This window comes from Ranitomeya imitator, chromosome 2, assembly GCF_032444005.1.
Source record: "Ranitomeya imitator isolate aRanImi1 chromosome 2, aRanImi1.pri, whole genome shotgun sequence".
In the NCBI taxonomy this organism is placed as follows: domain Eukaryota; kingdom Metazoa; phylum Chordata; class Amphibia; order Anura; family Dendrobatidae; genus Ranitomeya; species Ranitomeya imitator.
Window position 1 is genome coordinate 177005905 of NC_091283.1, and position 16495 is coordinate 177022399.

The 16495-nt window shown below is 43.8% G+C and overlaps 1 protein-coding gene across 18 annotated transcripts in view; it reads left to right on the top strand.

Moving 5' to 3' along the window:
• Window positions 1-16495, top strand: part of DNM1 (dynamin 1) — a 166107-nt gene that overhangs the window by 128262 nt on the left and 21350 nt on the right. For all 18 annotated transcript variants that reach the window (XM_069748080.1, XM_069748073.1, XM_069748084.1 and 15 more), the window contains 5 exons: window positions 10454-10563; window positions 12400-12511; window positions 13774-13944; window positions 14671-14912; window positions 15003-15218. In XM_069748080.1, coding sequence (XP_069604181.1) covers window positions 10454-10563; window positions 12400-12511; window positions 13774-13944; window positions 14671-14912; window positions 15003-15218 — 851 coding nt within the window. The remainder of the gene's footprint in view (window positions 1-10453; window positions 10564-12399; window positions 12512-13773; window positions 13945-14670; window positions 14913-15002; window positions 15219-16495) is intronic.

Here is a 16495-nt window from a genome sequence, read left to right on the forward strand (position 1 = left end):
GTCCCTCTAGCCAATTGTATGGTCCGTGACAACTCCCCGTTTACCCTAACCCTGGCCATCGGCATCGAGTACATTAATTGAATCCATGATATGAACTGCGGTCCAAACCCCATTCTTCGCAACACCTGCCAGAGATACCCCCACTCCACACTATCGAACGCCTTGTGAGCGTCTAAAGATGCAATAACTCTCTGGCCACAGTTATCGGCTTTGAGTTGCAAGTTCATATACAGCCTTCGTAGATTAATCGCAGTTGACCTATCAGGCATAAAGCCAGACTGGTCTGAGTGTATCAGGCCAGAAATAACACTTGTCAACCTCATCGCCAACACCTTAGCCAGGAGTTTAACGTCGATAGTAAGCAAAGAAATTGGCCGATATGAATCCGGCTGTGTCGGGTCTTTCCCCTCCTTTGGAATCACCACTATTGTGGCCTCCCGCATAGATGCCGGTAGCCTTCCACCATTCGTAGCCTCTTCCAAGACCGCCTTCAATTTAGGGATCAACACTTCCCCCAAGCTTTTATAAATTTCGGCAGGAAATCCGTCTACGCCAGGCGCCTTCCCATTAGCCATCGACTGCAATGCCCGTCCCAGTTCCTCCTCCGTAATGGGAGCCTCCAAATCCTCCCTAGCTGTGTCACTCAGCCTCGGGAGCTCCAACTCCTCAAGGAACGCCACCGTGTCCTCCATTGACCCATCTACCCGAGAGGAGTATAAGTCTGCGTAAAAATCTGCAAACGTTTCCAAAATCTCTGAAGTCTCAGAAACAGCAACACCACTCCCAGTCACCAAAGAGTGAACAAAGGAAGTATTTCTCTGGGCAGATGCCACCAGCGACAGCAAATGACCCACTGATTCACCCTCCTGGTAATAGGCCAAATTCATGAATTCCCTCTTCCTTTCAGCCTTACTCAGCAAGACCGCCTCTAGCTGGCTTTGAGCTGCCTTTAACCTCCTCCCAGCCTCCAAAGTACCCATTATTACCATCTCATCTTCAGCCACCCTCAGCCCATCTATCGCCAACCTCTCTGCCTCTCTCGATTTCCGCTTACACCTGCTAATATCCCTAAACAACAGCCCTCTCAAGTACGCTTTCATGGCTTCCCACACAGTAAGCACATCTACGCTACCCTCATTTATCTCAAAAAATTCCACCAATGCCTTCTTAATCTTCTCCAAGTCTATACTGTGTAGCCAATTAGGGTGAATTTTCCACTCCCTTCTGCTCCCGTTCCGTGTCCCCACTGATCGAAATTCCAATTCAACTGGACTATGGTCTGAGAGAGCCCTAGGTAAATATCTCACGTCCCTTACCATCGTATCTAGTAATCGGTTACCCAGTGCCAGATCAATCCTAGACAGCGTACCATGAGCTGGTGAGTAGCATGAATACGCCCTTTCCCCGATATGCCTAACTCTCCATAAATCAACCATGCCCACTTCCCCGACATAAGTCCCAAACGTAGTGGTATGTCCCGCCGTCCTATTCTGGGGGTTTTTGTTCTTATCCCAAAAGTCATCACATATATTATTAAGGTCGCCGATAATTAGTAATGGTAACGGTCCCCAGCGCTCTACCCTCTCCAGCACCTCTCTTATCTTCTTGCTTGAGTATGGGGGCGGAATATACATTGCCACTATACACATCAATACTCCATTCATTTTACATTTCACCACCACATACTGACCATCGACATCCTCTTTTACCATTACCTCCTCATACTGCACCCCCGCAGGTATTAACACAGACACACCCCTAGAATACGTCGAGAAAGTAGAATGATACGCCCTCTGTATCCAACGCCTATTCAATACGTTCACCCTCTCCCGCACTAAATGTGTCTCTAACAAACATATCATTGAGACCTTCTGTTCTCGGACATACTGCAGACTTGCCGCCCGCCGTGTTTTATCTGCCAGACCTCTCACATTCCAACTCAATATTTTAATACAATCTCCCATCATGTGGCTCATCATTTCTTAAAGTATCCAATTTCCCAAGTATGAGCTGCCCCAACCTCCCACCCCCCCTGCCCCCTCCCAACTTGCCCCCTCCCAACTTGCCCCCCTAACCCCCCCAATATAACGCATTCTTCCTCTCATCACGAGTGGGGCTCCACTGCCCACTGCGAACACTCCCCCTTACTTAACCCTCTCCATTCGCATCCCGCTGCCATAGCAATCACAATTTCCCCCCCAACTTTCACTTTATTGTATCTTAACATTTCAACTTATATTAACATATAGAAAAAGTACCAAACCAGTTCACAGTACCCAGCATAACCCTCCTCCCCCGTACTTAGTAGTTGGTACTGTCCCCTCCGGCCATTCCTTCAATATGGCCCAGCAAAACCCCCAACAGTTGCTCAACTCTTTAACCATTGCTAGCGAGCGCAGAACTCTCCTCCATCGACAGAGAAAACAAATCCCAACTGGATCTCGCCGAAATGTCAGTCGCCCATTCCCTTAAGTTTTTTCTCATGAGTATCAAGCCACTGGGTAGCGTCCTCCGGTGTCAGGAAGAAATGTGTCTTATTAAAAGCCACCAGTCTCAGCTTGGCGGGAAACATCACTGAGTACTGCACTCCCAGCTCCCTCAGTCGCCGCTTGACTCCAGTAAACTTCATCCGCTGCTTCTGAACTGCAGCGGAATAATCCGGATAAATGGCAATTTTCTGACCTCCAGCCGTCAGATCCTCCATCTCTCTAGCCTTTCTGAGGATAATGTCTCTGTCTCTGTAATTGAGTATTTTAGCAAGCATGGTACGGGGATTTGCTCCTGGGGCAGGGGGCTGCGGCGGGACCCTATGAGCCCGTTCAACAGCAAAGACTTTTGTCAACACTGTGTTCCCAATCTTCTCCAGCAGCTAGTTCTCCACAAACTCAGTGGGATTTCTCCCCTCAGTCTTTTCAGGCAGCCCCACTATACGTATATTATTTCTTCTGGATCTATTTTCCAGATCCTCATTTTTGGCAGCGAGCTCGGCTATTGCTTGGGCGAACTTCTTTTCAGCTTTTTGTAGCTTAACTATGTGATCTTCTGCCGTGCTCACCCTCTCCTCCACCACTCCTATACGTTTGTCCATTTTCTGCAGAGCCGCATTAATCTGTGCCGTGTCCCCTTTAACTTCCTGCATCTGCTGAGCCAAGGAGTTCAGGGATTGCTGACATGAAGAGATCAGTGTGATAACATCTCTAAGAGTCGGCTCCTCTCCCTGTGATATGCCTCCAGGTCCCCCACTAGCCCCAGCCATGCTGCCTCTCTCCTTCCCCCTCTGTACCTCATGCTGCTCGGCTGTGCTTGCTTCCTCCTCCTCCTGGTCAGCTCCAGCTCCAGATCCTGGTTCTGCCTCCTCAGCAGCCTCCACTCTGGCATACTGCTGCAGCTTTGCGGCCACCTCCATGCGCCGCTGACATGCGGCGTTCTCCTTCTCGGCGTCCTCCCTAGCATCGGAGCCATCTTGGCTGGCTCCTGCATCGCTGGTGCCAGCGTCTTTCTGTCGCCTCCTGGTCATCGCTGCCGACTCCGGACCTGCTGCTCCGCACTGCTGCACTCTCCGGACCTTCAGCCAGCCGGATTTAGGTGAGTTTACCCGAAAATCGGGGTTAAAGCAGGATTTTTGTCCTTATGGCAGCAGGAGCACTCTTCCCTGCTTCCACTCACATGGCCAGCTAGGACACGCCCCTGGCCTCCATAATCCTTAAATGGAAGAAGTTTGGGACCACCAGAAGTCTTCCTAGACCTGGCCATCCAGCCAAAATAAGCAAACGTGGGAGAAGAGCTTTGGTGAGAGAGGTAAAGAAGAACCTCAAGATCACTGTGGCTGAGCTCCCGAGATGCAGTAGGGAGATGGGAGAAAGTTCCACAAAGTCACCTATCACTACAGCCCTCCACCTGTCGGGCCTTTATGGCAGAGTAGCTCGACGGAAGCCTCTCCTCAGTGCAAGACATATGAAAGCTCGCATAGTGTTTGCTAAAAAGCACATGAAGGACTCCCAGACTATGAGAAATAAGATTCTCTGGTCTGATGAGACGAAGATAGACCTTTTTGATGATAATTCTAAGCGGTATGTGTGGAGAAAACTGCTTATCACCTACAATCCCAACAGTAAAACATGGTGGTGGCAGCATCATGCTATGGGGGTGTTTTTCAGCTGCAGGGACAGGATGACTGGTTGCCATTGAAGGAAACATGAATGCTGCCAATTACAGAGATATCCTGGATGAAAACCTCTTCCAGAGTGCTCTGGACCTCAGACTTGGCTGAAGGTTCACCTTCCAACAAGACAATGACCCTAAGCACACAGCTAAAATAACAAAGGAGTGGCTTTAGAACAACTCTGTGACCATTCTTGACTGGCCCAGCCAGAGCCCTGACCTAAACCCATTTGAGCATCTCTAGAGAGACCTGAAAATGCTGTCCAACAACGCTCATCATCCAACCTGACGTAACTGGAGAGGATCTGCAAGGAAGAATGGCAGAGGATCCCCAAATCCAGGTGTGAAAAACTTGTTGCATCATTCCCAAGAAGACTCATGGCTGTACTAGCTCAAAAGGTGCTTCTACTCCATACTGTGCAAAGGGTCTGAATACTCATGACCATGTGATATTTCAGCTTTTCATTCTTAATAAATTTGGAAAACTTTCTACATTTTTGTTTTTTTTCCAGTCAAGATGGGGTACAGAGTGTACATTAATGAGAAAACAATGAACTTTTATGAATTTACCAAATGGCTGCAATTTTATTATTCTTACTAGATGGTGGCCTGATTCTAACGCATCGGGTATTCTAGAATATGTATGTATATAGCAGCCACATAGTATATAGCACAGGCCACGACATTCTTGAATACCCGATGCGTTAATACAGGCCACGCAGTATATAACACAGCCCAAACAGTATATAACACAGCCCACGCAGTATATAACATTGCCCACATAGTATATAACACTGGCCACGTAGTATATTGCAACCATGCAGTATATAACGCAGCCCACACAGTATATAACACTGCCCACATAGTATATAACACTGCCCACGTAGTATATAGCAGCCATGTAGTATATAACGCAGCCCACAAAGTATATAACATTGCCCACATAGTATATAACACTGCCCACATAGTATATAGCAGCTATGTAGTATATAACGCAGCCCACGCAGTATATAACATTGCCCACATAGTATATAACACTGCCCACGTAGTACATAGCAGCCATGTAGTATATAACGCAGCCCACGCAGTATGTAACACAGCCCACGTAGTATATAGCAATATGGGCATTATATGCACGGTTAAAAAAGACTTAAAATAAAAAATAAACATATACTCACCTTCCGAAGGCCAATTGAAGTCCTGGAGCCTGTGTGCGGTGCACGCGGCAGCTTCCGGTCCCAGGGTTGGTATGAGCGCAGGACCTGTGATGACGTCGCGGTCACATGACCGTGACGTCATGGAAGGTCCTTCTCACATAGCATCGTTGGCACCGGGACTTGCCGCTTGCACTGCCGAGGACAGCGCGACGTCGGAGGGTGAGAATAACCTTTTATTTTTTTATTATTATTATTATTATTATTATTTGTAACATTAGATCTTTTTACTATTGATGCTGCATACACAGCATCAGTAGTAAAAAGTTGGTCACACAGGGTTAATAGCTGCATTAATGGAGTACGTTACACCGCGGCATAACGCGGTCCATTAACGCTGCCATTAACCCTGTGTGAGGGCTGACTGGAGGAGAGTATGAAGCGACCATTTTGCTGCCGGACTGTACCCGTTGCTGATTGGTCGTGGCAATGGTCGAGGGCGTTTTGCCACGACCAATCAGCGATTTGGATTTCCATGACAGACAGAGGCCGTGACCAATGAATATCCATGACAGACAGACAGACAGAAGGATAGACGGAAGTGACCCTTAGACAATTATATAGTAGATCATTATTATTATTTATTATTATAGCGCCATTTATTCCATGGCGCTTTACATGTGAGGAGGGGTGTACATAATAATCACAACTGGTACAGGAGGAGAGAGGACCCTGCCCGCGAGGGCTCACAATCTATAAGGGATGGGTGAGGATACAGTAGGTGAGGGTAGAGCTGGTCGTGCATCAGTTTGGTAAATCGGTGGTTACTGCAGGTTGTAGGCTTGTCGGAAGAGAGTGAAAAATTTAAAGGGGTCTGAATACTTTCCGTGCCCACTGTATATATTTTCAAGGCAGGTGTAATAAGTGTTTATAGTCATGGCACCTGTCCAACAACCCGAAAACTAAATGTAGGCCTTCTAGCCCAACACCTAAAAGTCGAAAAACAAGCACAATACAATGGTTGATTTCAAATGCCTTGTCAGTAGCGAGGAATTGATGTAAACCATCATTGACGTTAATTTTAAACCCTACACCTCGATGTGGCGTCAGAGAGAATTTTACATTCTTTTTGCAAGTTTTTCATATGACGAGTGATGCAATTGTTGAAAACACTGAAAAGCTTCAGAATGCAGGAACCAAATTCTCTCAAAATGCGCAACTCAATATTTCTCGAAGATTTTAGGGTTTTTTTGCCGACGTGCTCACAAACTGTGAATACTGTCCACTCATGCGTTGGTTGCCTCAAAATATTTTTTTGAATGATACGGACGTGCTTTATAATGTCTCAACCCTTTTTCTATCCATTTCCACTCATTTTTTAAACTTGTAAAATTCCCGAATAACTTTGTTAGCGTCCACTCAACAATCAACACATCTATTGGGCAAGTTAATTCGAAAGGTAAAAAAGCATACTCGCACACAAGGCCGGCGAAATTCTTCATTGTGCGCCGTGCGTTCCGAGCACCGAGCACGCGTCACAGATTGCTCCCTATAAGGTGCTATAACTATTTAAATATTTTTAATATTGCTAATTGAGCGGCATCGTTTTGCAGATATATTCTCCACATTAAATACATGAAAAACCTGAAAAACATTTTTTTTCAAAATAGTTAGACTAGAAGACCCCTTAAGGAATTTATGGTATATCCATAAATGTCTGGTTGGTGGGGGTGTTCAATTGCTGAACAAGGTTCGGGGATCCTCATTGCCCCAGTAGGTAAGTGAACAAGAGCTGTAGATAACACTGGTCAATGCAATTTTTCTGGCAAAAGGTTTTAAAACATATTTTAAGTCAATTTTGGCTGCTGATTACGAATATGAACTCCGTTTTTGGCTATCACATCAGGCTTTCGAGATATTTTCACTTTTTGATGAAAATTACTCCTAATGTTTTATGATAAAAACACATGATTTTCGGTACTACAAGTAAAAATCGATACCAATAAAAGTAAAATTAATTGAGACATCAGTAGATTAAGTGTTTTTGAATATCCATATTGAATCAGGAGCCCCATATAATGCTCCATAAAGTTTATGATGGCCTCATAAGATGCTCCATATTAAAATATGCCCCATATAATCCTGCATAAAGGTTAATAATGGCCCCATAAGATGCTCCATAGACACATTTGCCCAATATAATGCTGCACAAATGCTGATTATGGCCCCATAACATGCTCCATAAAGATATTTGCCCCATATAGTGCTGCACAAGCCTTGATTATGGCCCTATAAGATGCTCCATACAGACACTTGCCCCATATACTGTAATGCTCCACAAACGCTAATTATGGCCCCATACAGACACTTGCCCCATATAGTGCTGCACAAACGTTATGACCCCATATAGTGCTGCACAAACGTTATGGCCCCATAGATGCTCCATACAAACACTTGCCCCATATAGTGCTGCACAAACGTTATGGCCCCATAGATGCTCCATACAAACACTTGCCCCATATAGTGCTGCACAAACTTTATGGCCCCATATAGTGCTGCACAAACAAAATGGCCCCATAGATACTCTATACAAACACTTGCCCCATATAGTGCTGCACAAACTTTATGGCCCCATGTAGTGCTGCACAAACTTTATGGCCCCATATAGTGCTGCACAAACATTATGGCCCCATAGATGCTTCATACAAACACTTGCCCCATACAGTGCTGCACCAACGTTATGGCCTTATATAGTGCTGCACAAACATTATGGCCCCATAGACACTTGCCCCATTTGCTGTTGCTGCAATAAAAAAAATAAATCACATACTCACCTCTCCGTCGCTCAGGCCCCCGACACTTTCAATATTCATCTGCTCCTCGTTCCAGCGCCGCTCCATCTACAGCACTGACGTTCAGGCATAGGGCGCGCACTAACCATGTCACCGTGCCCTCTGACCTGAGCGTCACTGCAGAAGACGGAGCCGCACCGGAACGGGGAACAGGTGAATATCGCGCTGCGCTCCCCCTCCTCGTTATACTCACCTGCTCCTGGCGCGGTGCAGTCCCTGCTTCCCCAACGCCGCAACTTCATCCTGTACTGAGCGGTTACCGTTACCGCTCATTACAGTAATGAATATGCGGCTCCACCTCTATGGGAGGTGGGGCCGCATATTCATTGCTGTAATGAGCGGTACCATGTGACCGCTCAGTACAGGAAGAAGTTGCCGGCGCCGGGGAAGCCAGGGACCTGCAGGGACCGCGACAGGAGTAGGTGAGTATAATTAGACAGCCCCCGCTCCCCCTCCCCTGCCGACCCCTGGGTATGACTCGAGCATAAGCCGAGAGGGGGACTTTCAGCCCAAAAAAGTGGGCTGAAAATCTCGGCTTATACTCGAGTATATACGGTACTTACAGAATGAAACTACAAAATCTAAAAACACATATATGGCACACAGATGAATGACAAATGGCAGTGATTTGAACTTTCTTTTCTTGGCTGATCTGTGATGTACAGCTTCTGGGTTGTCTCTCATCAAGCTCCAGCAATAGTCAGCCATCATATGTGAGTCCCACCAGCCTTGATACCGTTCTTCCATTGTTTTAATGTCCTGATGAAAACGCTCCCCTTGTTCCTCGCTCACATCCCCAAGGTTCTCTGGAAAAAAAGTCCAAATGGCTGTGTAAATAGTGAATCTTGATACTCATTCTACATCCAAGATTTCGCAGACTCATTAGTAGCTCTTCCACAATCTCTTCATAGTTGTCTGCTTTCTTATTCCCTAGAAAATTCTGCACCACATTACAAAATGCATTCCAAGCTCTTTCTTCTGTCTCCATCATTGATGTGATAAAATTTGGGTCTCTCATAAGTGTTCTTATTTGAGGTCCATCAAATATTCCAGCCTTTTTCTTCTCTTCACTAAGACCAGGAAAAGTTGAACATATATACGGTAGTTAAAGCATTCTCCACTGTGATTGAGAGCTTTGACGAACTGCTTCATCAATCCAAGTTTTATGTGTAAGGGAGGAAAGACAATGTCCTTCCTATCCACTAGACGATCGTGGATGACATTCTTATCGCCAGATGCCAAACTCTGTCGCTGAGGCCATTCGGTTTTCACCCAATGCTCTACTGTAGCTCTACTGTCCCAGTAGCACAGAAAACAAGGGTGTTATCGTAACAAATGGGAATTATGCATGTTCAAAGAAAACAAAGATATTCTCACATTTATTGGGAGACTAAATGAAAACTAAATTTACCTTAGTGAACCGTATAAACCGGCACTTTTCATACACTACTTATATTTATCATGGAATTCATGAAAATGGGCTATATACCTATAGCGCAAAAACGTGATGTGATAGAGAAATTGAAATTATAAGATCAGATTTGAATTCAGCACCCTCAAGTTAGTCTAAAACTGTTCTTAAAGTCCATGCCAGAAATGTTTTTTTTTTGTAGACCAGTGTAATCCATAATCACATGGTAGGAAATTCTCCTTTAAGGCTGGGATATTTTTAAGATACTCTAGCCAGGGGTGTAACTATAGTGGGTGCAAGGGTTGCAGTCGCATCTGAGTCCTAGAAACTTGGGGGCCCATCTAAGAAGAGCAATAACTGGGTCCTCTTTTGGAGATTTTGCATTGAGGCCCAAGATTCTCATGAAGGTTATCAAGATGAAAGGGAATGATAACTTATGACCACAAGGTTTGGAGTCAGAACCATGGAGACACATAGGGCCAGCACGGCGGCTCAGTGGATAGCGCTGGAGTCCTGGGTTCTAATGCCACCTGGGACAACATCTGCAAGGAGTTTGTATGTTCTCCCCGTGTTTGCGTGGGTTTCCTCCAGGTACTCCGGTTTCCTTCCACATTCCAAAGCCATAATGATAGGGAATTTAGATTGTGAGCTCCATCGGGGATAGTGATGATAATGTGTGCCAAACTGTAAAGCGCTACGGAATATGTTAGCGCTATATAAAGATTATTTATTTATAGGTCAGCATGTGAGCTGTTTACACATAACGGTATATGAAAATATTCTATTTTACAAAAGTCACAATGGATTTCCATAATAAAAAAATAATGTGTAAATGGTGTCCCTGATGATAACACATTCATTTCCTCTGACTACAGGAGAAAGAGAAGAAGTATATGCTTCCCCTAGATAACCTAAAACTGAGGGATATTGAAAAGGGATTCATGTCCAGCAAACATATCTTCGCCCTGTTCAATACTGAGCAAAGGTAAGGACATGAGTGAGATTGAGATCCAAAAAAAATAAAGTTAGCATTGGAATGGCATTATTCAGTGTCTCTCCGAGATGGAGGATTTTGTCAGGTCTAAGCCCCTTCCTACCAGCTGTTTTCAGTCTATATTTTTTGTCATTTCAGTTTATACAATGCCCTTATACTGCCATATAATATTGGACAATACTGTTATAATGTCCTAAAGCAATACTCAGTATGGTGCTCTAAAAAAAGCAATATTTCAACCATAACACATATTAACGCTATATATTTCCCATATATTACTACAGTTCATTTCCAAACTAATACCGCCATACACAGCTGAATAATACTGAGTGGTTTTATTTTGTTTGTGGAGTTCTTGTCTTGGGCTTCCTTTAAAAAATGGTGGCTGGTGGATGTCTGGCATCTCTGCTCTGCACACACTTACATTAATTAAACAATGCTCTTCTTTTTATGATCTGGTCTAAATCAAACCCACAAGCAGTATAATTATTGGTAGAATCTAAAGCTGTGAGCCACAGCTTGCACTGAACAGTGTGGGATCATTTTCTATACTTGAAACTGCGTTGCAGGCTGTTAAGCCACAAGAAGGTTATGCTGACACATAGAGAAACATATGTAGATAGCAGTGTATTTCTATGTTCCTGTACTCTAGAGAGAAAATAAATGTCTAAAAAATAATTACAAAAAATACAAAAATGCTGTTTTTTTCCTTCTGATTTGGTGTCCCAGGGAATCGAGCCAACAATGTATATTATTGCAAGCAGCAGCTAAAGCTATCAGTCACAGCCTGCACTGATCAGCAGAGGAGAATTTTATATACTCGAATCTCCATTGCAGGCTCTGATCCCACAGACAGATTATTGTGGTGCATAGAGATACATTGTATATACAATGCATTCTATGTATCTGTATTCTAGAGGTCAAGAAAAAAGTCAGATTTTCTTTTCTTCCTACAAAATTACTAAAAAATAAAATAAAAACAATTATAACAATGTAAATTTTACTGTTCTTTAAAAAAAATAAAAATAAACATCACAAATCAGCAAGCTGCAGACATATTTGGTGCCTCTGTAGTCGTAACAACCTGCACAACACATTGATCCAATAATTTATGGAGATCGGTACATGGTGATTTTTATTCCCATTAAACCCATAAAAAATGTAATAAAAATGTAACGCTGAGACCACATTCACACGTAGCACGAATGTGCGTTTTTTTTTCTACTGCTTTTTCTCTGCACAATTTCTGCAGGTGTCCGCATGACACAATAGCAATCTTCTTCGATTGTGTGTTTGCATGTAAAAAAAATCATTAGTGCAGAATTGAAGCTTTTCTGTACTATAAATACCACATTACAAACACTGCTTTACATCTGCACCAAAAACGCATCAAATAATGGGGAAAGGCACCAAAAATGCAACACACATGCAATAATTGCTACCCCATCTGACATTTCCTCCTGCTGGGGTAGAAAGATGGCAAATGGGTGTGGCTTGAAAAGTGGCTAGTGGCATGGTCAAAATTTGCTGTGCCGCCCTACATGTGCCACATAGCTTGTCCCTTTTTCTGTCTTGTAAAAGTTGGGAGGTATGCCGTAGGGAGCATGGCCAAAACCCCTTTTTCTCAAACATAGGGTTTGGATTAGAAAGGGTAGTCAGACTAAGAGAGTCTTCTTTTCATTTTTGCTTTTAAGCCTCCTATGTACCAATATCCATTCCATGTCCAAAATTTGAGCTACCCTTGAAATCACCAAATAAGTGATAACTGGATATGTCACGTGTAATTTTCAGTTCAATCCTAAATTGTTATCTCTGTGGTCCTTAAAGGAACGTTTACAAGGATTACCGTCAACTGGAGTTGGCCTGCGAGACTCAAGAGGAGGTGGACAGCTGGAAAGCCTCATTCCTACGTGCCGGTGTTTACCCAGAAAGAGTTGGGGTACGTACAAAGATATCACACATGATGGTAGATTGTAATGTTCCATACAAATGCTTTCAATATCGTCAAGCGTGTGGAAGTCCTATACCACTGGCCAAATGTTCATTGGAAGTCCAAAGTAAATATCTAAAACCCCCTGTATGAGTCATTATAGCGCAACCTTTTTATTTGGTTTGACATCATTTTGATATAATGCTCCTCAGGGGCGGACCTAGACAGAAGTGAGCCTCCTGTGCAAGATCAGAATAAGGGGCCAAACTTTGTGTCTGAGACAAAAGCTGCTTTTTGCTTTGGAGGTGGAAGCGAGCCCCCTTACTTCTTGGGCCCCTGTGCAGCTGCACAGGTTGCACCAATCTTGTGTCCACCACTTGATTTGACCCCATTTTTGACAGTTTCTCAAAAAGATCCAAATGAGTTTGTCCCTTGGCTTCCAGCCATTCATAGGCTCAAAAGTCCCAGTTTACTTACTTGTCCTCTCATGACGGACATCTTGGTGATTTTACGGACTCTTGGTTCTTCCCTCATTTTGATCTTTTCCTGTCTTGATAAATTTAAGGCCCCAGGATCCCTCCTTAACCACTAACTGTAGTGTTTTTCTATTTTGTCCCCTTTTTTGTGTGTTTTATTTTATTCTGTTATGGCTCAATCTGACTTCAAAGGACAAGGATAAAGTAAGTTGTGCTATCAGCTTCCGAGGGAGTCATGATACTTTCTCTCCTGCTTCTTTAACAACCTCACTTTCCTTTCTTTTCCTTCCATGAAAAGGCCCCCGCGGCTCAAGACAGAGTTTTCAGGGGGGCTGCAGTTCTTCCCTGGCCGTCCTCATCATTTTTATCCTCAGTTCCGTCTGTTTCCAAGTCTAGTCAGAACATTTAATTTGGGGTCTTTCCCTCTTTTTTTTCTCTCTCCTGGTTCTGACATTCTCCTGAATTTTCTTCATTAACATTCTTTTTATTTTGCATGCCTTGACATAAGACATTGAACCGGTCCAGCCTAGGTTGCCCTTAAGGGGTCTTTGTTTTCTATTACCTGCCAAAGTTTTACCCCGTTTCAGATTTTTCAAAATCATTTGAAAATAACCTTGACAAGGCATCCAGAGCAAAAAAAAATATATAATCAAATCTCAGTTTTTGGTTAAATATGGAGTCCCTGGCTCTTTCGGTTCAGTGTCGGTAGCAAACTATGCCATGGGCGCAATTGTGAAGGGGCCTGCTGTTCCCATCCTAATCTCCTTCCTATTTTTTGCTTCTCTTGTCCTGCAGGCTAGTGAGTCCGAGGAGAATGGCTCTGACAGCTTCATGCATTCAATGGATCCTCAACTGGAGAGGCAGGTGGAGACCATCCGTAACCTGGTGGATTCCTACATGGGCATTGTCAACAAGACCATCCGGGACCTCATGCCTAAAACTATTATGCATCTCATGATAAATAACGTAAGTGTCTCAGTAGAAATCTCACTAAAAAGACCACCTATTTAAAGAGTTTCCACACCTTCGGCATGAAAAAAATGTTTTTGACATGTTAGTGGTTACCTTAGCCCTTTTGCAATCGTTGTTCCTTCGTTCATTTTCAGCTCCATAAGTTTCAAACTTTTTCATGTACGAGTGTCTCTCCCAGTAATATAGGCTATAAGTGAAATCTTTTTGTATCTTCATTAGCTCACATATCAGCACAGCTTCTATCCTGCACTTATTTCATCTTATGATTTCCTTCTTATCTGTAGCCTATTTTCTCTGCCCTCCCTGAAACTGTATATACTTTCTCCCCTCTCCAGACTGAGGAGATGTGTGCTAAGGTGTATATAGCTTTTAAGAAGACCAACCTCAGATTTTCTGTGACAGATACATGTGTTTTCATTGATGATTTAGGTGCTTGTAGTTTCGAACAAAATAATTTACACCCATCCTGGCCATGATAAAACTCAACTTTCTGTGCACCAACCATGATTTTAGGTTGGACAGTAATCGAGTAGTGGGCTTTTGCTTTTACACAGCTGCCAATCTGAAAAAGCCAAGCTTAAGTGTAGAGATTGATACAGGAAGACAGCTATGGCCTGAGCCTTTTAGACTTTCATCAGGAGGTAGATTTGTGACTGCTATTAGCTAGAGATAGAAAAAAGACCATTGTACGGTGCTCACACTGCTTGTATTTGATAACAGACTAAAGATTTCATCCACTCGGATCTCCTTGCCAACTTGTACTCATGTGGTGATCAGAATACTCTGATGGAAGAGTCGCTAGAACAGGCCCAACACAGGGATGAGATGTTGCGCATGTATCATGCCCTGAAAGAAGCCTTAAATATTATCGGCGACATCAACACGACAACTATAAGCACCCCCATGCCTCCACCCGTAGATGACTCATGGCTACAGGTGCAAAATGTACCCACAGGGCGCAGGTAAGCAGAAAGAAATGTTGGGGTGACATGTAATATAGGGATACTCTTCACTTCACATGATGTGCTCATTAAATGTCTATCGTAAATCAGGTCTCCTACGTCAAGCCCTACCCCGCAAAGGAGAGCACCTGCGGTACCTCCAGCCAGACCAGGGTCACGAGGACCAGCGCCAGGTCCACCTCCACCTGGCACCACCCTTGGGAGTGCACCACCAGTTCCATCTAGGCCTGGGGCATCCCCTGATCCTTTTGGTCCACCTCCCCAAATTCCCTCTAGGCCTAACCGTGCCCCTCCTGGTGTTCCTAGGTAAGTTTGTACGGTCTGAGAATCATTTTCTTAAAAGCACATTGTGCTTAATATCCAGCCAGAGACTATGACAACGCCTTAATAGTCTGCCTTTAATTAAATATTCAAAGGTGCACTAATTATCCAGGATTTAAGTATCTGAAGTTATAGTGATCATTTTAAAGATTAGTAAGAACATCCCACACAGGGGAACAGCAGCATGACGGAAGTGGAATATGGCCAAAGGACAACCAGATAAGAGGAGATACTGGCCCCTTCTTTGTGTACCACAATGCAGTTACTTACTCTTTTGTCTGCCTTGGTGACTCCTCTCCACCAGCCATCTGCTCCTTACCTACACCAACAGTGCCACTTAAAGGGGTATACCCATCTCCAAGATTCTATCCCAATATGTAGTAGATGTAATAATAATAACACTAGTAAATACCTCCAATTAGAAATGTAGTATAGTTCTTCTGATTCGCTATGTAGCTTTCCCAGGGTATTGCAGTAGCTTAGGTATCCATGGTTACAACCACTAGCAACTAACTGTCATTATATGACTGGTCATAACCTTGGAGACCTAAGCTACTGCAATGCCCTGCACATGGGGTAAGCAACTTAGCAAATCAGAAGAACTCTACTACATTTCTAGTTGGAGGTATTTGCTAATATTATTATTATTACACTTACTACATATTGGAATAGGAGGTAATACCCCTTTAAGTCATTTTCTCTGCCTCTTAAAGAGTATGTGGACAAATTAAAAAGAACTTCATATTAAGGGCTGTTTAAACTTACACCTTATCAGGCAAAATGGACTCAGGTGTCAGCTGTGGCACACTTGCCATAGGTTGTTGACCCCTAATCCAGTAGTCATATAATGATCTCTTACGATAGGTTTTTCTAGCTGAGGAATGGCCTTTACAGCCAAATCATTCAGGGCTTAAGCCCTCCTTTCACTGACTAATATTGTCCGCACCCGCTAATATCAACAGGTTCGACAGACTGACTGTCTAATTTGTAGGGGGAGATAAGGATCTGGCAAGTCCGATTTCGGACTGTCGATCACTTTGTTCTCTTGGAGAAAAGTCGCCACTACAGGAGTCGAGCAGTGGCTCTCTAATAGAGAAGATGGCCGTCAGCTAAACGATTGGCTAAAGCCTTATTCAGCTGACAGCCATCTATTTTGTATACTTCTTTGTCCAGCTACCTTATATTATATGTTGGTCGGGTATATACCAGTGGAGACTTTACTGTAAGTAAACTTGCCGCTACAGTATTAGTACTGTTCTGAG